The sequence below is a fragment of the Aegilops tauschii genome, chromosome 7, assembly GCF_002575655.3.
Source record: "Aegilops tauschii subsp. strangulata cultivar AL8/78 chromosome 7, Aet v6.0, whole genome shotgun sequence".
Taxonomy (NCBI): domain Eukaryota; kingdom Viridiplantae; phylum Streptophyta; class Magnoliopsida; order Poales; family Poaceae; genus Aegilops; species Aegilops tauschii.
In genome coordinates, this window is record NC_053041.3 from 109,619,904 (window position 1) to 109,634,381 (window position 14,478).

Genomic DNA, 14,478 nt, shown 5'->3' on the forward strand with positions numbered 1-14,478 from the left:
GCACCATCATTCTTGAAGCAGTTGCATCACAATGACATCAACGTGCTACATCACTCCCAATTGTTTGCAAGGTTATGTACAGACAAAGCTACTGCATGCAACTATATAATCAATGGGCATACACTCAATCCTTGCGATGACATCGATCTTTTGTGGGTGACCTTTGTCAAAACCATCTCCGATCCATCAAGTAACAAAAAATCCATTTTTGCGGCAAGACAAAAGGTGCTAGAAAGGATGCAAAAGGTGCTAGAAAGGATGCAAAGAGGGCATTTGAAGTGCCTCAAGTCTGATTTTGCAATTGTTCGCGGACCTGTTAAACAATGGGATCCAAAGACTTTACGGGAGGTCATAACAGCTTGTATGATCACACACAACATGATTGTGAAGGATGAAAGTGAGGCTGTTCGCCAAGTTTTGGATTTTAAACAAATGGGTGATCATTAGGGCTGCAAGAAAAGCTCGCGGCTCATTAGCTTGAGATTGGCTCGACTCGAGATCGACTCGAAAAGAAATAAGCTGAGTGTGAACACTTTATGTAGCTCGATAGAGAAATGAGCTAATCTTGAGCCAACACTGGCTCACTCGATTTTAACTCGATAGCTCGATGTCATATGATTATATTAAAAGATCTTGATATATATTAAAATAAAATAGGATAATTTTATTGCCATATATATGTTGTGTACGGTTTTTCTCAGTTTTACCTAATAGCAAACATGGAAGCCTAATTAAGCACAGAGAAAATTTAGCCTCAATATGGTACATGATCAGCCGTGTGTTAAATATCCTACTATTCTCAGTCAAAGTTTAAGAGCAGACGCACCTTTATTTTTCTATCTTTCTAATTCATCCACGATCCCTAGTTATTAAGGGTTAGTCCTCAGTTGAGAGAGAATAAGTCAGATTTTATAATGGTATCCTATGTTGTGTTGTGGCCTATCATGTTTGAAAAATTGTCTTAGATTATTAATAAAATCATCTTATTTAGCTCGAAAGTAGCTCGAGATCGACTCGAAATCAATACAAGATGAGCACGAGCCGCTTTCTACGGCTCGACCTTAAGTTTGAGTTTGCTTAAATTGTAGTATAATCTGAGCTGAGCCTAGTCCAACTCGCTCGGACTCGACTTGTTTACAGCCCTAGTGATCATGCCCAGTTTGTAGAGTAGAATTCGGTGGCATTTGAGCAATTTCTCCAAATGCATCATCAGATCCGGCCAGCGAGTCTTTTTCTTGAACAACACAAGGACGGACGCATGATCGGCCACACTGACCGAGTCTCCTCGCCGGGCCACCTACCCACATGCTGCTGCTGCTGCTACTCCATCCATTTGACATTTCGTCCTTGTCCTAACAAAACAAGCGCACCAAAAGCAAAGGAAATAAAAAAATATAACTACCACTTTGGATCCCCATCCAAAGTCAGCACGAAACCGAATGTTTTTTCTGACCCACCCAAAAAAAAACCCCGTCGAAATCGATTTGACACCGATCATTATCAACCAGCCCCGAGCAAAAAACACTCATCCGCTCCTCCCTCCCTCCCCTTCCCTCCATCCAGGTAGTTTCATTCCGCTCCCCCCTCCTCCCTCCAGCTCCGCGCGCCACGATCCCGACCCGGCCGCCGCGGCTCCCCTCCCGCCTCCTCCGGCGCGCCCCGCCCGCCGGGCGAGCGGAGGGAGCCTAGCTAGCTCGGCGGCGGCCTCCGCCTTCCAGCACCCGATTGTCTGGCGGGCGGCGGCGGTGAGCAAGCCGTGGAGGGGTTCATGGTCCTTGCGGCCGGATGGAGTACGCCATGTTCGGGTCCAGGCGGGTCGACGACGACACGGGGTTCAGGCGCCAGCGGACCGTCAGGTGAGCAACGGCCTGCTACTCCCGCTTTGCTCTTGCTTGCTTGCTGGCCTCTTTGCTCGGGAGCATGGAGATTGGCTGCCGTCTCTAGCTAGCTTGGCTTGGGGAGGTTAATCGGGGGCGTGGATGAGATGGGCGCGGCTTTGCTGCCGATTTTCCTGCTCCGACGGGGATTCGAGGAGGAGCACAGGAGGAATATTCGGTTCGGATTGGCCTGGGTTGGTGGAATGGTGGTTGCTGTTAGAAGATGGCTGTTGCTGTGTTCTTAGGCTGACTGCTCCACATATGGTTCTTGTCTGGCTTAAATGCTTCACTTTGGTTCCGTAGCACAACAGTAATCTGGTAGCGAGTCCTCTACAAGTTGTTTGATAGCTGTGCATCTGTGATAGAGATGGGCTGCTTCAACCTCCATGAGCAGTGTAAGATTAGATTCATAAATGAGGATGAAGTAGGAAAAATAATAATCTGACTGCTTATGAGCTGAAATGACCGTGTCTAACTTCAGAATTGTTTTAGCATATTCAAATGGAGTGCCAATTCTGTTTTTCATTGCCAGATTCCGCGACGAGAGGGCAAAGGCAACGATGCCCATTCACCAGAAGCAGGCTGGTCCAGCTGCTCGCAAGCTCGGCGTGGGGAACTGGGGGAAGAACAGGATCTTCGTAGCAGGACAAGACGTTCCCCACAAGAGGATCATCGACCCAACGAGCGATTTCATCTTGCTATGGAACTACGTGTTCCGAGTCTCTTGCTTCGTCGCTCTGTTCATGGACCCTCTCTACTTCTACGTGCCTAAAATCCAATATGGCACAGACACTTCATGCGTCGGGAAAGATAGACACCTGGCTATCACCATTACCGTCTTCCGATCGGTTGCAGATCTCTTTTACGTCATCCAAATTGTGATAAAGTTCATGACTGCTTATATTAATCCGAGCTCCAAGTCCGGGGTTTTCGGCAGAGGAGAGCTGGTTACAGACCCTAATGAAATCGCAAAGAAGTATCTCAGATCTGACTTTGCGGTTGATCTAGTGGCTTCAATTCCTGTACCACAGGTATTTTTAATCCTTTCTGATCCATTACTTGTCATTACGGGTTGGGAAACATTTGCTTGCACTGATGTTTGCACACTGATTCGTTCATACTTACCTAGATGTCCGTGAACTGCTAAAATTGTTGAAGGTGGTAAGGTCGAGTTGAGGGGCTGTTTCTCTTCCAGATGAAATAATCTATTTTATGTGGCATAAGGACAGTGTGTATTTCGATCTCTTCACAGGCCACACCATAACAAAGAAAATACTACTCTTATCTGAAATGAATTATAAATAAAACATTAGCCCCCATAGTTCATGATTATCAAAAATGAAATTTATAGGTCCTCTTTTGAATTGTTTGTGAATTTTATTTATTTCCCCTTTCTTGGAGGCCCTCCACCTATTGAACCAACCAACTTGACCATTTCTAAAATATTGTTTAGTTGAATTCTTCATGCAAGTAGCGGTCAGGTACTAATGTAGGTGCAAATAAATAACAAACTTGTTTTTTTAACATTAAAAAAGGTGTGCTCCGTTTTATTTATTACATAAGCAGAAACTTGTAAACTTCTGAACGCTGCTGTAAATTAATGATATGCTGCATTTGTACTATGCGCTTTTGCTATCTGTTGAACTGGATACCAAAACATAATTCGTCCTAATATATTGGTCAATATTTGTCAATTTTCTGTGGCTCTTGACATGCTTCCTTTGATGGCATGATTATTCCTTTATCGAACATGAAAGTGGTGGATCTCAACTTCCTAAAACTTTATGTCTATAATCGTGAGTTTATATACATGAGTTTCCGTGAGGTTAAGGAAACTACAATATACACCTTTCTGTTATCTAACAGTTTTTCCTTTCTGTTGTTGCAGATTATTACTTGGTCCGTGATACCAGCTATTAAGTATACTTGGTCTGGGCATAATAATGACATACTGTTCCTGGCTGCTCTTTTTCAGTACATTCTGAGATTATATCTCATATCTTCCTTGAATAGCAAAATTCTTAAAGTTACTGGAGCTTTTTCGAAGACTGCCTGGCAGGGTGCTGTGTCCAATCTGCTATTATATATGACTGCTAGCCATGTATGTTACTTATTTAGTTATATGAGTTTTTGTATCCAGTCTTTCTCTAGTATATTTCCTTTCCTGTTGTTGTTGCATATATTTTGTTTTACTAGCATGTGGTGGGACTGCTTGACATCCGTGATGCATTTCTACTCTCCAGGTTTTAGGAGCATTGTGGTACCTGCTGTCTGTTGATCGCCAGACTGCATGCTGGCAAAAATACTGCGCTACTGAAACTAATTGCCATAATAAATACCTGTCTTGTAAGGTAAAGCCAGATCCAGATTGGGCAAAGAGTACTGCTATCTTTAGGACCTGTGTTGCTAGTAGCAAAAACCCAAATTTCGACTATGGTATGTTTGAGCCTTTGTTATCGAACAAAGCTCCAAGCCATAGGTTCCTGAAGAAGTACCTGTATTGTCTTTGGTGGGGCTTACAAAATCTAAGGTATGACAATAGCTGAACAACACATCTTCTTGTAACAATGGTGATCTGATAATTAAGAATTACACTCTCTGTTAAAGCAAGTTCCAGAGACCTTATTCTTACATATGAAACTATAACTCTGTAGTGCTACATTCCTGGCCTGATAAGTCTTAGATATGTTACCATAATTATAGCTGGTGTAAAGATTCTATTGGTTGCTAACGTGCTATATTATTTGTTGAAACAGTTGCTATGGCCAGACTTTGACTGTAAGTACCTATATTGGTGAGACATTGTATGCCATATTCTTGGCGGTGCTTGGTCTCGTTTTGTTTGCCCATCTGATTGGGAATGTTCAGGTATTTCTACAATATAATTTACACTTACTTTCATGGGTGACTCATGAAACTAATTTGATTATATAACTTACATGCAATTACCCCCTTTTCTAATGTACTTCTTTTGTCAACCGTTTTCTGATGCTGAGGCTTACTACTTGTCTAGCCCTCGGTGTCTATCTTTGTATGATGCCGTCATGGTTATTTTTGCTCAAAATTCTAGGGGCATTTCATATCCTTAGTTATTTGCTTAGCTCGGAAACTAGGCATTAAGATTATTGGTCAATCAATCAATATTTGCTGAAGTCTGCAAATAATGAGGTGTTCATTGCACTTTACAACTTCTCAAATGTGCAATCTTTGGCAGTAGTCCATAGCTTTAAGAACAGAGGCATGAGGTTAGAGTCCTTGTGCCTGGTGATATGCTTGGTTAACATGCATTGAGGATTTCAATATGTTCTTCAAACTAACAAGTATCACTAGGTTGAGTATTTAGCCCTTAACCTTATTAAAACAGCTTTCTGCCTGGGTATTTTCCGTGTTACCTCTGCTCTAGTAATTAACAAACCACCATACTGGTAATACCCCAAAAAGGTGTGCTTGTTTCAACTTCAGACTTGTCAACACAATTATTTGCAAGAAACAGTGGGCTTATTACAATATTTTATCTGCCAGACGTACCTACAATCTATCACTGCAAGGGTTGAGGAGTGGAGAGTAAAGCAAAGAGATACCGAAGAGTGGATGAAACATCGCCAACTTCCTCCTGTACTGCGGGAAAGGGTGAGAAGATTTATTCACTACAAGTGGCTTGCAACTCGAGGCGTGGACGAAGCATCTATATTGAAGGCCCTGCCTGCAGATCTTCGCCGTGACATCAACCGTCACCTTTGCTTGGATCTTGTTCGCCGGGTAAAATTAACTTTCCTACTACTGTACTTCTTTTTGTTGTTTGAACAATTGCACAGACTTAGTAAACTTCACATCCATCTGATGGTTGAGTTCATGGCATTACAAATCACTCGATGCTTGAGTCTCACTACTACTTTTCATATCGCTACGTTTCAGGTGCCATTCTTCTCACAGATGGACGACCAACTCCTCGACGCCATCTGTGGGCGCCTCGTCTCGTCCCTGAGCACCAAGGGCACGTACACGGTCCGCGAGGGCGACCCGGTGACCGAGATGCTCTTCATCATTCGCGGGAAGCTGGAGAGCTCCACCACCGACGGCGGCCGTACGGGCTTCTTCAACTCCATCATCCTCAAGTCCGGCGACTTCTGCGGCGAAGAGCTGCTCGGATGGGCCCTGGTCCCCAGGCCGACCGTCAACCTGCCATCTTCCACCAGGACGGTGAAGGCGCTCGTCGAGGTGGAGGCGTTCGCGCTCCAGGCCGAGGATCTCCGGTTCGTCGCCAGCCAGTTCAGGCGGCTCCACAGCCGGAAGCTACAGCACACCTTCCGGTACTACTCCCACCACTGGAGGACCTGGGCGGCCTGTTTCATCCAAGCCACCTGGCGCCGCCACAAGCGGCGGAGGCTGGCCAGGGACCTCATGATGAGGGAGTCCTTCTCCTCCATGAGGTCGTATGAGGATGGCGATGGCGGTGGCTCCTTCGCCGAGCACGGTCGGTCGGTGAAGATCATGGCCGCGGCCAGGAAAGGGTCTGACAGCCACAGGGAGCTGCCTAAGTTCAGAAAGCCCTCTGAGCCGGACTTCTCGGTGGAGCACGACGACTAGGAGAAAGGGTTGCCATATCATTGTTTGCCACGACGGCGGTCGCTGGTCGCAGACTGAGGCGTCCTTTGCGATGATCTGTAAATATGAAGCTGAGTTTGGGGCTCAAGCTCACTGGTGACTGACTGCTCATCTCAGGGAAATGCTCAAGCTAGATTTGGGGCAGGGTAGACTGGTTTGCTTCTGGGGTTGGGTTTGGGCTCGGTAGGACAGCAGTTGCTGTAGGGTTAGCTTTAGGATGCTCATATTGTACATCCAGATGTAATTATGTTTGAGTTATTCTTGTGACCTCAAAGGGGCACACTGCTGCTTGTATTGACTGGGCGATCAGATTGTGAGTGGAGTGTGTGTGTGTGTGCATTGGTTTGTTCTATTATTTCTATAGCCTGGTTTTTCATTGGCTTGGTCATGTATTTTTTCCCCTGAACTGCTGGGGTTGGTTTAACAGCGAGATCAGGTGGGTTAGCTGCTATTCAGGCGCGCCGTATAACTTCATCTTAAAATCTCCTTGCACAACAGCCACAACAATTTTGCTTTTCAGGAATGTTAAAAATCTGACATCAAATTTTTAAGCATGACAAATTATGTTGTCGCGAACATGACAAATCTGATTTGTGGCCAGGATACATGACAAATCTGATTTGTGGCCAGGATACAACGTCCGTGGTGAGCTATCAAGTGTAAGGTTTCGCCGATCTCATCGGAGACAACCACAAAGCACAAGCCAGAAGCTGACATAAATGATGAGAACATATCCTCGCAATCAGTGTGGTAAAAAGAGAAGATATGCTTTGCTATCTTAGCCCAGGCAGGACGGTTGGCCTTTTGACAGCATCATTCATCCCATCCACTCCACAGAGCTCATATGTATGCATGCAGATTTATCAAGAAAGGGTAAAAGGTACAGGTTTGTTTCTCTTCAAATGAGTGAACCTTTCGGGGTAAAACCCACTGATAAAATCTTGCTAGTACAACTGATAGGGAAAAAGTACAGTACAGTGTGGTAATGATTCATCCCAAAATTACAGTTACGTGATTTCCCCGAGTTCACTCCCCTATGGACTATGATGCTGCTGATAAACACACGGTGCTATTTGTAAAAGTTAAAAAAAGAAAAGAAAAAGAGGAACAACTTTGTACCTTCCTCCACGCCAAATAGCGCCGCTGATGGATGGCGTCCAGAAAAAAAAAGATTTATTGTCTCCTTTTAAGAATGCGGTTTGCCTACATAAGTTATATCGAGCGCTGACCCCGGGCGCTGCTGCTACTTGTGTGGATGCGACTCTTCGTCGGGTGCGACCCTTCGTGGCAGCTTCTTCTTCTGCGTGTACTTTGCGTACGAATACCACACGCCACCGAACGTGTTGATCACCAGCCCGGTGACGTTGAGAGCGTGCACCTTGACGCCTCCAAGCACCACGAAACCCAGGGTCTGAAAGGTCAACGGTACAAACATGGTATGAGATGCTTAAGTTCTACAAGGTCAGAGCTAAAGCACATCATATACTGATAGACGTACCGTGGACCCGACACCCTTGAGAACTCCTACTATCGTGGTTGTCAGGGCAGAGTTTACGATTGTGCACCAGAACATGGTGTAATTGAGAACAATACCCATCACCAGTGAAATTAGAAGAATAACACTGAATGATGCAGAAGCTGTCTGCATTTCAAGAGATAACGGATAAGTATCTTGGAACAGCGCAAACTAGAAAGCATCTGATGCAGAAACAAACGATCAGGATCTAAGGCATATTATGTTTACTACTACCTCCCTACTTAGTGATCTAAAACATCTTATTGTTTACAGAGGGAGTAATATTTAAGTGCCAGTCCATCTGATCTAGAATCCTAGTATGAACTATTATGTAGTCATGAGCTAAAGGGGGTCTGAACAAAGAACAAACAGATTGCCATCTTATATCTGCTAATTAAGTTTGATAAACCTATACCCATACTACTTACTAACCTTTTCTGACAGAACTGAAAGAGAATGGGGAAATTCTCCTGTTGCAACAATGATGAAAAACAGAAATGGAATCGACAATATGCTGTTATAGAACATCAACTCCATTGAGGAAAGACCATCATCTGCGCCTGATTTCTCCACCAGAATCAAATACATCGTCTGCATACACACTATGTCAGTTGGAACTATAGCCAATTCTTGTGTGTGTGTGTGTGTGGTGTTAACCAGATACAAAAGCTAACCTGGAAGAAGACCGATATTAGAGCCATACTGTATCCATACAAGTCAAAAGAAAAATCTCCAAGTGCTGCAACAAGGACACCTAAGGCAGTGCAGACAACTGAAAGCGACACCTAAAACAATTTGCAAAGATGAGAAAGTGCTTCTAGTAATAAGCCATCCCTTCCAGAGTGAAAGCTCTGCAGGCCTGTGTTTGGTTATGTGCGTAGATGGAAAAAAGGAAACCACTGCATGAGGGAAAACATTTTTACCTGTGTTGATGGTTTCCCCTTCCCCCTTAAGAACCCAGACACCAAAACGGCAAGGGGTGTGAGCCTCTTGATTGCAATATACATAGGGATGTTAACCCCTTTCAAGCTTGCCAGAGCAAATGCGACATTTGCATTATAGAAAATTGACACGGGAAGAAGCTTCTTTGCTGTTGCAATGCTGAGATCTTTCCTTTTAGACATTCCTAGAACTTGCCCGAAATGTATGAAAAGTGCGGTAGCTAATTGCTGTTGAAATAAAGGAGAAAGTGAACAACCCAACCAGGCTTAGACAAAGATATAAAGAAGCAACGTTTTTATCGGCATTCGTCGGTAATGTTCAGTCGTACCTGTAAAGTGAGGAGGGTCATGGAGTGAACATACTGCATAATAACCGCTTTGTTGACGAAAACCATCGCCATGGATGCAACTCCATATGAAAAGGCCGAAGATAAGCTGCAAGAGAATATAAACAGGGGAATCGTTAGGCGCCCCTTATGGCTAATGCATTTCTCTTCTGATATTGACAGTAGAAGTACAGAAAATCCCAATCTTTCTCTTCTAGAGAATCTAGCAGCAGGTGCCAAATTTAGTACTATGTTAATTCAAGAGAAGAGCCACCTGGCCTCTCTGCATATGCAGGTCCCCACAGTAGGCCCAACGGTGCTTAATTGCTCTTGGTAGATTAATTAAGTAAATCAGGAATGCAACTTGTTTTGCCAATTGTCTTGTTCTTTGGTAGTGCTATTAGTAGCCTCATACATATATGACTTAACAATTGCCAATTGCCCTGTACACGCATTCATTCGTCATATACTAGTGTCAATTGTTTTTGGAAAACTATAATATCAGGCAGCCAGATAGGTCGACCTACACAAGAATTGGATAGTAAGACCAAAGATTCCATCCAGTTTTTCAGGCAGTGTCCAACATTTCTGTGGAGCCAGCCAGCCATATTTGTGAGGTGAAAAATAGATTGTGTAGTAGTAAGGCTCCATCCAGTGTTTCAGATAGTCCCCAACATTTCAATGAAACTAGGCAAAATTCTCAGGTGAAAACTAGAAACCAAATCCAAATCCTACCCCCCAGCCCAGCTTACAAAAGAACCCCCTCTCGCCTCCGCCATGAGCCGCGTCCAGAGTAGCCATTTGCCACTGCGGCGAGCCCGGCAACTGCTGAAATCAGAGTGTCGCGCCCAAGAAGTGACAGAAACCACCCCAATCCGCGCACAGCTTACGCCCCAGGGCGGCGAAAACTCATTCCGAGACCAGGGGAAACGACGGGGTAGCGCAAGAACATGACATGGGGAAGGGGAGATGGGGCAGGCGAGGTCGCACCTGAGGAATGAGCTGGACTCGCCGGCCTCCAGCCCCATCGCGCGCATCCGGCGAAGCCGATCCCCCCCGCTCCCGCTGCGCGCGTGCTTCGGGGACCTCTGCTCTGGCGCGGCCCGGGCTCGATCTGGCGCGTGGGATGGGAGAGTGGGCCTCGAAACTGACGGGGCTGTGTGTGTGGCCGTGTGGTGGGTTACCCGGGGGACTCCATTAGCGACCTGGTTATTCAGTTAATCGCCGCGGGCGTGACGGCCAAGCGATGCGCTCTCCTTTCCACGCCACGAAGCGGTGCATCACAAGCAAGTCCTGCCGTGCTGACATGACACCTGAAGCAAATTAATCCCTTCTTCTCTCGAGCAAAATGCGCTGGTCTATAATATAAGCTCGGATGGCATGGTCCACAAACTAAAATATTGCATATCTGGCAATAGCAACGAGTTGTTTCGACGAACTAAGCATATCTTAGATGGTTACATTCTTTACGGTGAAACCAGCCCACCATGGTTCGAGTCCCGGTGATCGCATTTTTTGGATTTATTATAGACTTTCCAGCAATGCTCGTTCAATGAGAAAAGACGTTCCAGTCGACTACGAGGCGTGTGGGCGTGCCTTCATAAGGGATGAGTGTATATGGGTATCTAGAATGTACATGCTCACCAAAAAAATGAGTCGTCAACTCGTTAAAGTGGTATACACTTTAAAAAACAAACAATTCAGAAAGTAAAAGGAGGACCAAAACTGATGTAAGGTTTTTCTACGAGGTTTATACACCTCTCCCTCTCTCATTTCGGTGCTCGCAGTCACCATCGTCCTATCTCTTCGAGATCGCCATACTCTCTTCTCGGTCATGTGCGGGGTGGACTCGAGTTGCACGCCGGCGACATCAACCGAGGATCGAGGTGATGTCCGATTTGATCTCCGCCGAGCAGGGTCCACGACTACAACAACGACACAAGAAGGACCTCGCCACTGATTGCACCTATTAGTGTTGACGAGGATACGAAGGATGGAGCTGGAAATGGACTCCAGAGGGAAGGATCTCTGGGATGGACGAACCGAGAATCGGCAGAAGAGCAAACCAAAAGGACTGGCTACTCATGAGTTGAACCTCTCGGGTCTAATAGGATAGGGATATGAGTCACCACTCAATGTAACCAGGAATCTGTCATATATAAGGAAGACCTAGGGATATCCAAAACCCTAAGGCAACCAAATGTGATGCCCTAGGCCTTTAGTCCCGGTTCTTATACAAACCGGGACAGATGGGCCTCCACGTGGCCGCTCCGGCGAGCCCAGGCAGGAGGGCCTTTGGTCCCGGTTGGTATCACCAACCAGGACCAATAAGCTTCCACGCGTCAGCATTTCAGCGGCTGTTTTTTTTTTTAAAGGAGGTGGTTTAGGGGTTTTGGGGGTTAATTTAGGTTGGTATAGGTAGCTAATAGAGAGATGTGTCCTCTCTTATCTCCGTGCTACTGCTACTGCTATGCCTAAACATGACTTAGATTGAAGTGAGGCAACATGTGGTGCATGTCGAAAGTAATACTAAGCCTAACTTGATCAAGTTTGGATTGTACTACTTTCGACATGCACCACATGCATGTTGCCTTCACTTCAATCCAATCCATGTTCATTTCACCCACATATATATAATAACTCTTCATGCTCACATCATGCATCATCATAATAACAAGTCCTACTAATCATCATCATACAACTTCTACTCGTTATTAATAACAAGTCATACGATCATCATCCTGATAGTCATCGAACCAACCCTACTTTGTTCTTAGCACATGATCATCAGTATTAGGTAGGACCTAAATACCCTCTTTAAGGTAAAATAGCATAAAACAATATAGACCCTGACTCTCCATTATGGAGAATGGAGATCATCCTGTCTCCAATTCTTGCGCTTCGCTTCCTTTTGCTTCCAAGAACCTCCTTACGACTGTCCATACATTTTTTCCATTTATTGATTAGCATGTCTCCACTTCTTTGAGAAATCCGGTATGGACAGTTGAGATTCGTAGGATGACCTGGATATATGTTCAAAACATGAAGGCTGCCATTCTGATACATCAAATGAGGCACACAATCCTCTGGGATTCTCTGTTGAAAAACATAGTAATAACTTCATAGTTAGCAATGATGTACTAGTTTTAGAAGTATGCAAAAGATGCACGGATGTCGTAATAGTAAAATATCTTACCAGAGTATCTCCATGGTAGTTACCGTAGTTCAACACGTGCACTAGTGGCACGTATTGACCATAATGTTGAGAAGTTTGATTGTAGATATTGTAATTCTCAATATCAGTACAAAATCCGACCAGATGATTTTTCTCCTGATAAGTTAATTCGGAGCCATCGGTGTAGTGGGTTTTGTCTACCATGTTCCGCACATTGTTTGAACAATCAAAATAAGCTGTCAATGGAAATAAGCTGTCAACTATTTTGAAATAAACAATATAAATTAGCTAATAACTATGTTTGAGAAACTCACATAGCGGTAGAAATGGAGGCGTATCAACAAGGACCCAAATGTCCATATTGTCTTGCTCGATTTCAGGATCACCAAGATCCATGGTGACAAGCATACCCTCATCAAAACCATACATCTTGCAAAATGCTTCCCAATTTTTGCAACCAAAATGGGTTACGCTCTCAGCATTATACAGATTTACTTCAAAATCCACATCATGATGGGTCCTTAGGTGAATTTTCTTCGATTCAAAATTTTCATGATCTTCAAAATCCATCCTCTCCAAGACATAGCGTCTTGCATGGCATGGGATAAGCTATACTCGAATTGTAAAAAATGAAAATTACACGTTGAAATAGTTGAAGTCATGCTTAATTACGAAAAAACACTTGTCGCCGTTGCGTATCGTTTCAACATCGAAGGTCTCCTCGAGCTTAATGCTGAAGCGCCGATCATCGTCCAGGTGAGGCCTGTCGCACAAACCTCGATCGTCGTGGCACCACCCGCACTCCCTCGGGAGACTTTCGTCGTTCGATGATGACATTTCCTACGTTCATAATTCAAAGATTAAACTTGTACAATTAAATATATGTACTACAAAAACTAAATTAGATCATTATTATTCATCACGGGTTGACTATCGGTTTGTCGAGTCTTTTCTTGAAAACTCTCAGCTCACGTGGTGTACACATTCGACCCTTGGTGATGGTCGCTCCTCCATTTGTCCCCGAGTGCATTACACCAAAATGTCTAGCACACGGGAACGAAGGAGAAGCGACCCCCACGACAACAGTCGGGATTCTTCGTCCTCTCATATATATATATGGTGGAACTCTCCCTCACTGATTCCTCTCTAACATTTGTGACCGTCGGTGATGGTAGCTCCTCCTTTCGTTCCCGAGTGCATTACACCAAATTGTCTAGCACACGGGAACGAAGGAGAAGCTACCCCCACGACAACAGTCGGGATTCTTCGTCCTCTCATATATGGTGGAGACTCGACAGACTTAAAGTCAACCCGAAATATCGTTTAATTATCTTTCTAAAAGAGGATTTGGCTGGTCTCACCTCGATGTCGGAGGGGGTCGGTGACGGGGACGACGGCGGGGATGATGGAGGGGCCGGGGCTCCTAGATTTCTGCGAAAACAAAAACCCTATAAGCTATCATATGCATATGCCTTGCATAGTGCTCTCCAATTTTAGCATTCAAAGTAGGAGTAGTTTTCCAATTTGAGCATTCAATAAGCAAAATCAAATCGCAAAATAAAGTAGTATCACTAATACACCTCGAATACTATCATACATATAGCATCATCAGTACAGCTAGAACCGTAGCGTCCGACGGGTATCGGCGCGGGCGGTGGACACCCAAAGGGAAGGAACCATCACAGGATCATAGCTCCAGTGAGATCCCTGAACAACCTGCCAGGTATTGTCGAACCTGCCCTCCAACGCAACCATGTAGCGACGGACGTGCTGGTCCTCCTCGCTGACACGGTGACGTACCACCTCCGCGGTGTCCGGAAGCCTCGGCACCATCACTGGCCCACGCGACCGCCACCAAACAAGGATCGGATCAACGACGAGCTGGCTCCTCACCAACCTACGCCCCCCGGAAGGTAGCACCTCCCAAAACCAGCCCGGCGGAGCCCAGTCCCGGACATGGCCCCTCTGATCAAGCCGGCCTCCTCCGCCGAGTCGACGACGAGGATGCGGGATAGGCATCGTCGACGTCGATGCGGGA

General features: G+C 45.2%; 2 protein-coding genes across 2 annotated transcripts; one reads left to right on the forward strand and one right to left on the reverse strand.

Annotated features, from left to right (window-relative positions):
• Positions 1–1,475: 1,475 nt before the first annotated feature.
• LOC109744678 (cyclic nucleotide-gated ion channel 17) lies at positions 1,476–6,858 on the forward strand. The gene is made up of 7 exons (XM_020303831.4): positions 1,476–1,856; positions 2,410–2,908; positions 3,766–3,978; positions 4,121–4,407; positions 4,634–4,745; positions 5,400–5,636; positions 5,793–6,858. The coding sequence occupies exons 1-7, from the start codon at positions 1,786–1,788 to the stop codon at positions 6,462–6,464; spliced, it is 2,091 nt and encodes a 696-aa protein (XP_020159420.1). The 5' UTR covers positions 1,476–1,785; the 3' UTR covers positions 6,465–6,858.
• A 511-nt stretch (positions 6,859–7,369) lies between these two features.
• LOC109744680 (UDP-galactose/UDP-glucose transporter 7) lies at positions 7,370–10,543 on the reverse strand. Its single transcript, XM_020303834.4, has 7 exons — positions 10,256–10,543; positions 9,269–9,374; positions 8,922–9,167; positions 8,673–8,783; positions 8,431–8,589; positions 7,981–8,124; positions 7,370–7,893 (listed from the first exon to the last, which is right to left on the reverse strand). Exons 1-7 carry the CDS (start codon positions 10,300–10,302, stop codon positions 7,726–7,728), a joined length of 981 nt encoding a protein of 326 aa, XP_020159423.1. The 5' UTR covers positions 10,303–10,543; the 3' UTR covers positions 7,370–7,725.
• Positions 10,544–14,478: the final 3,935 nt, after the last annotated feature.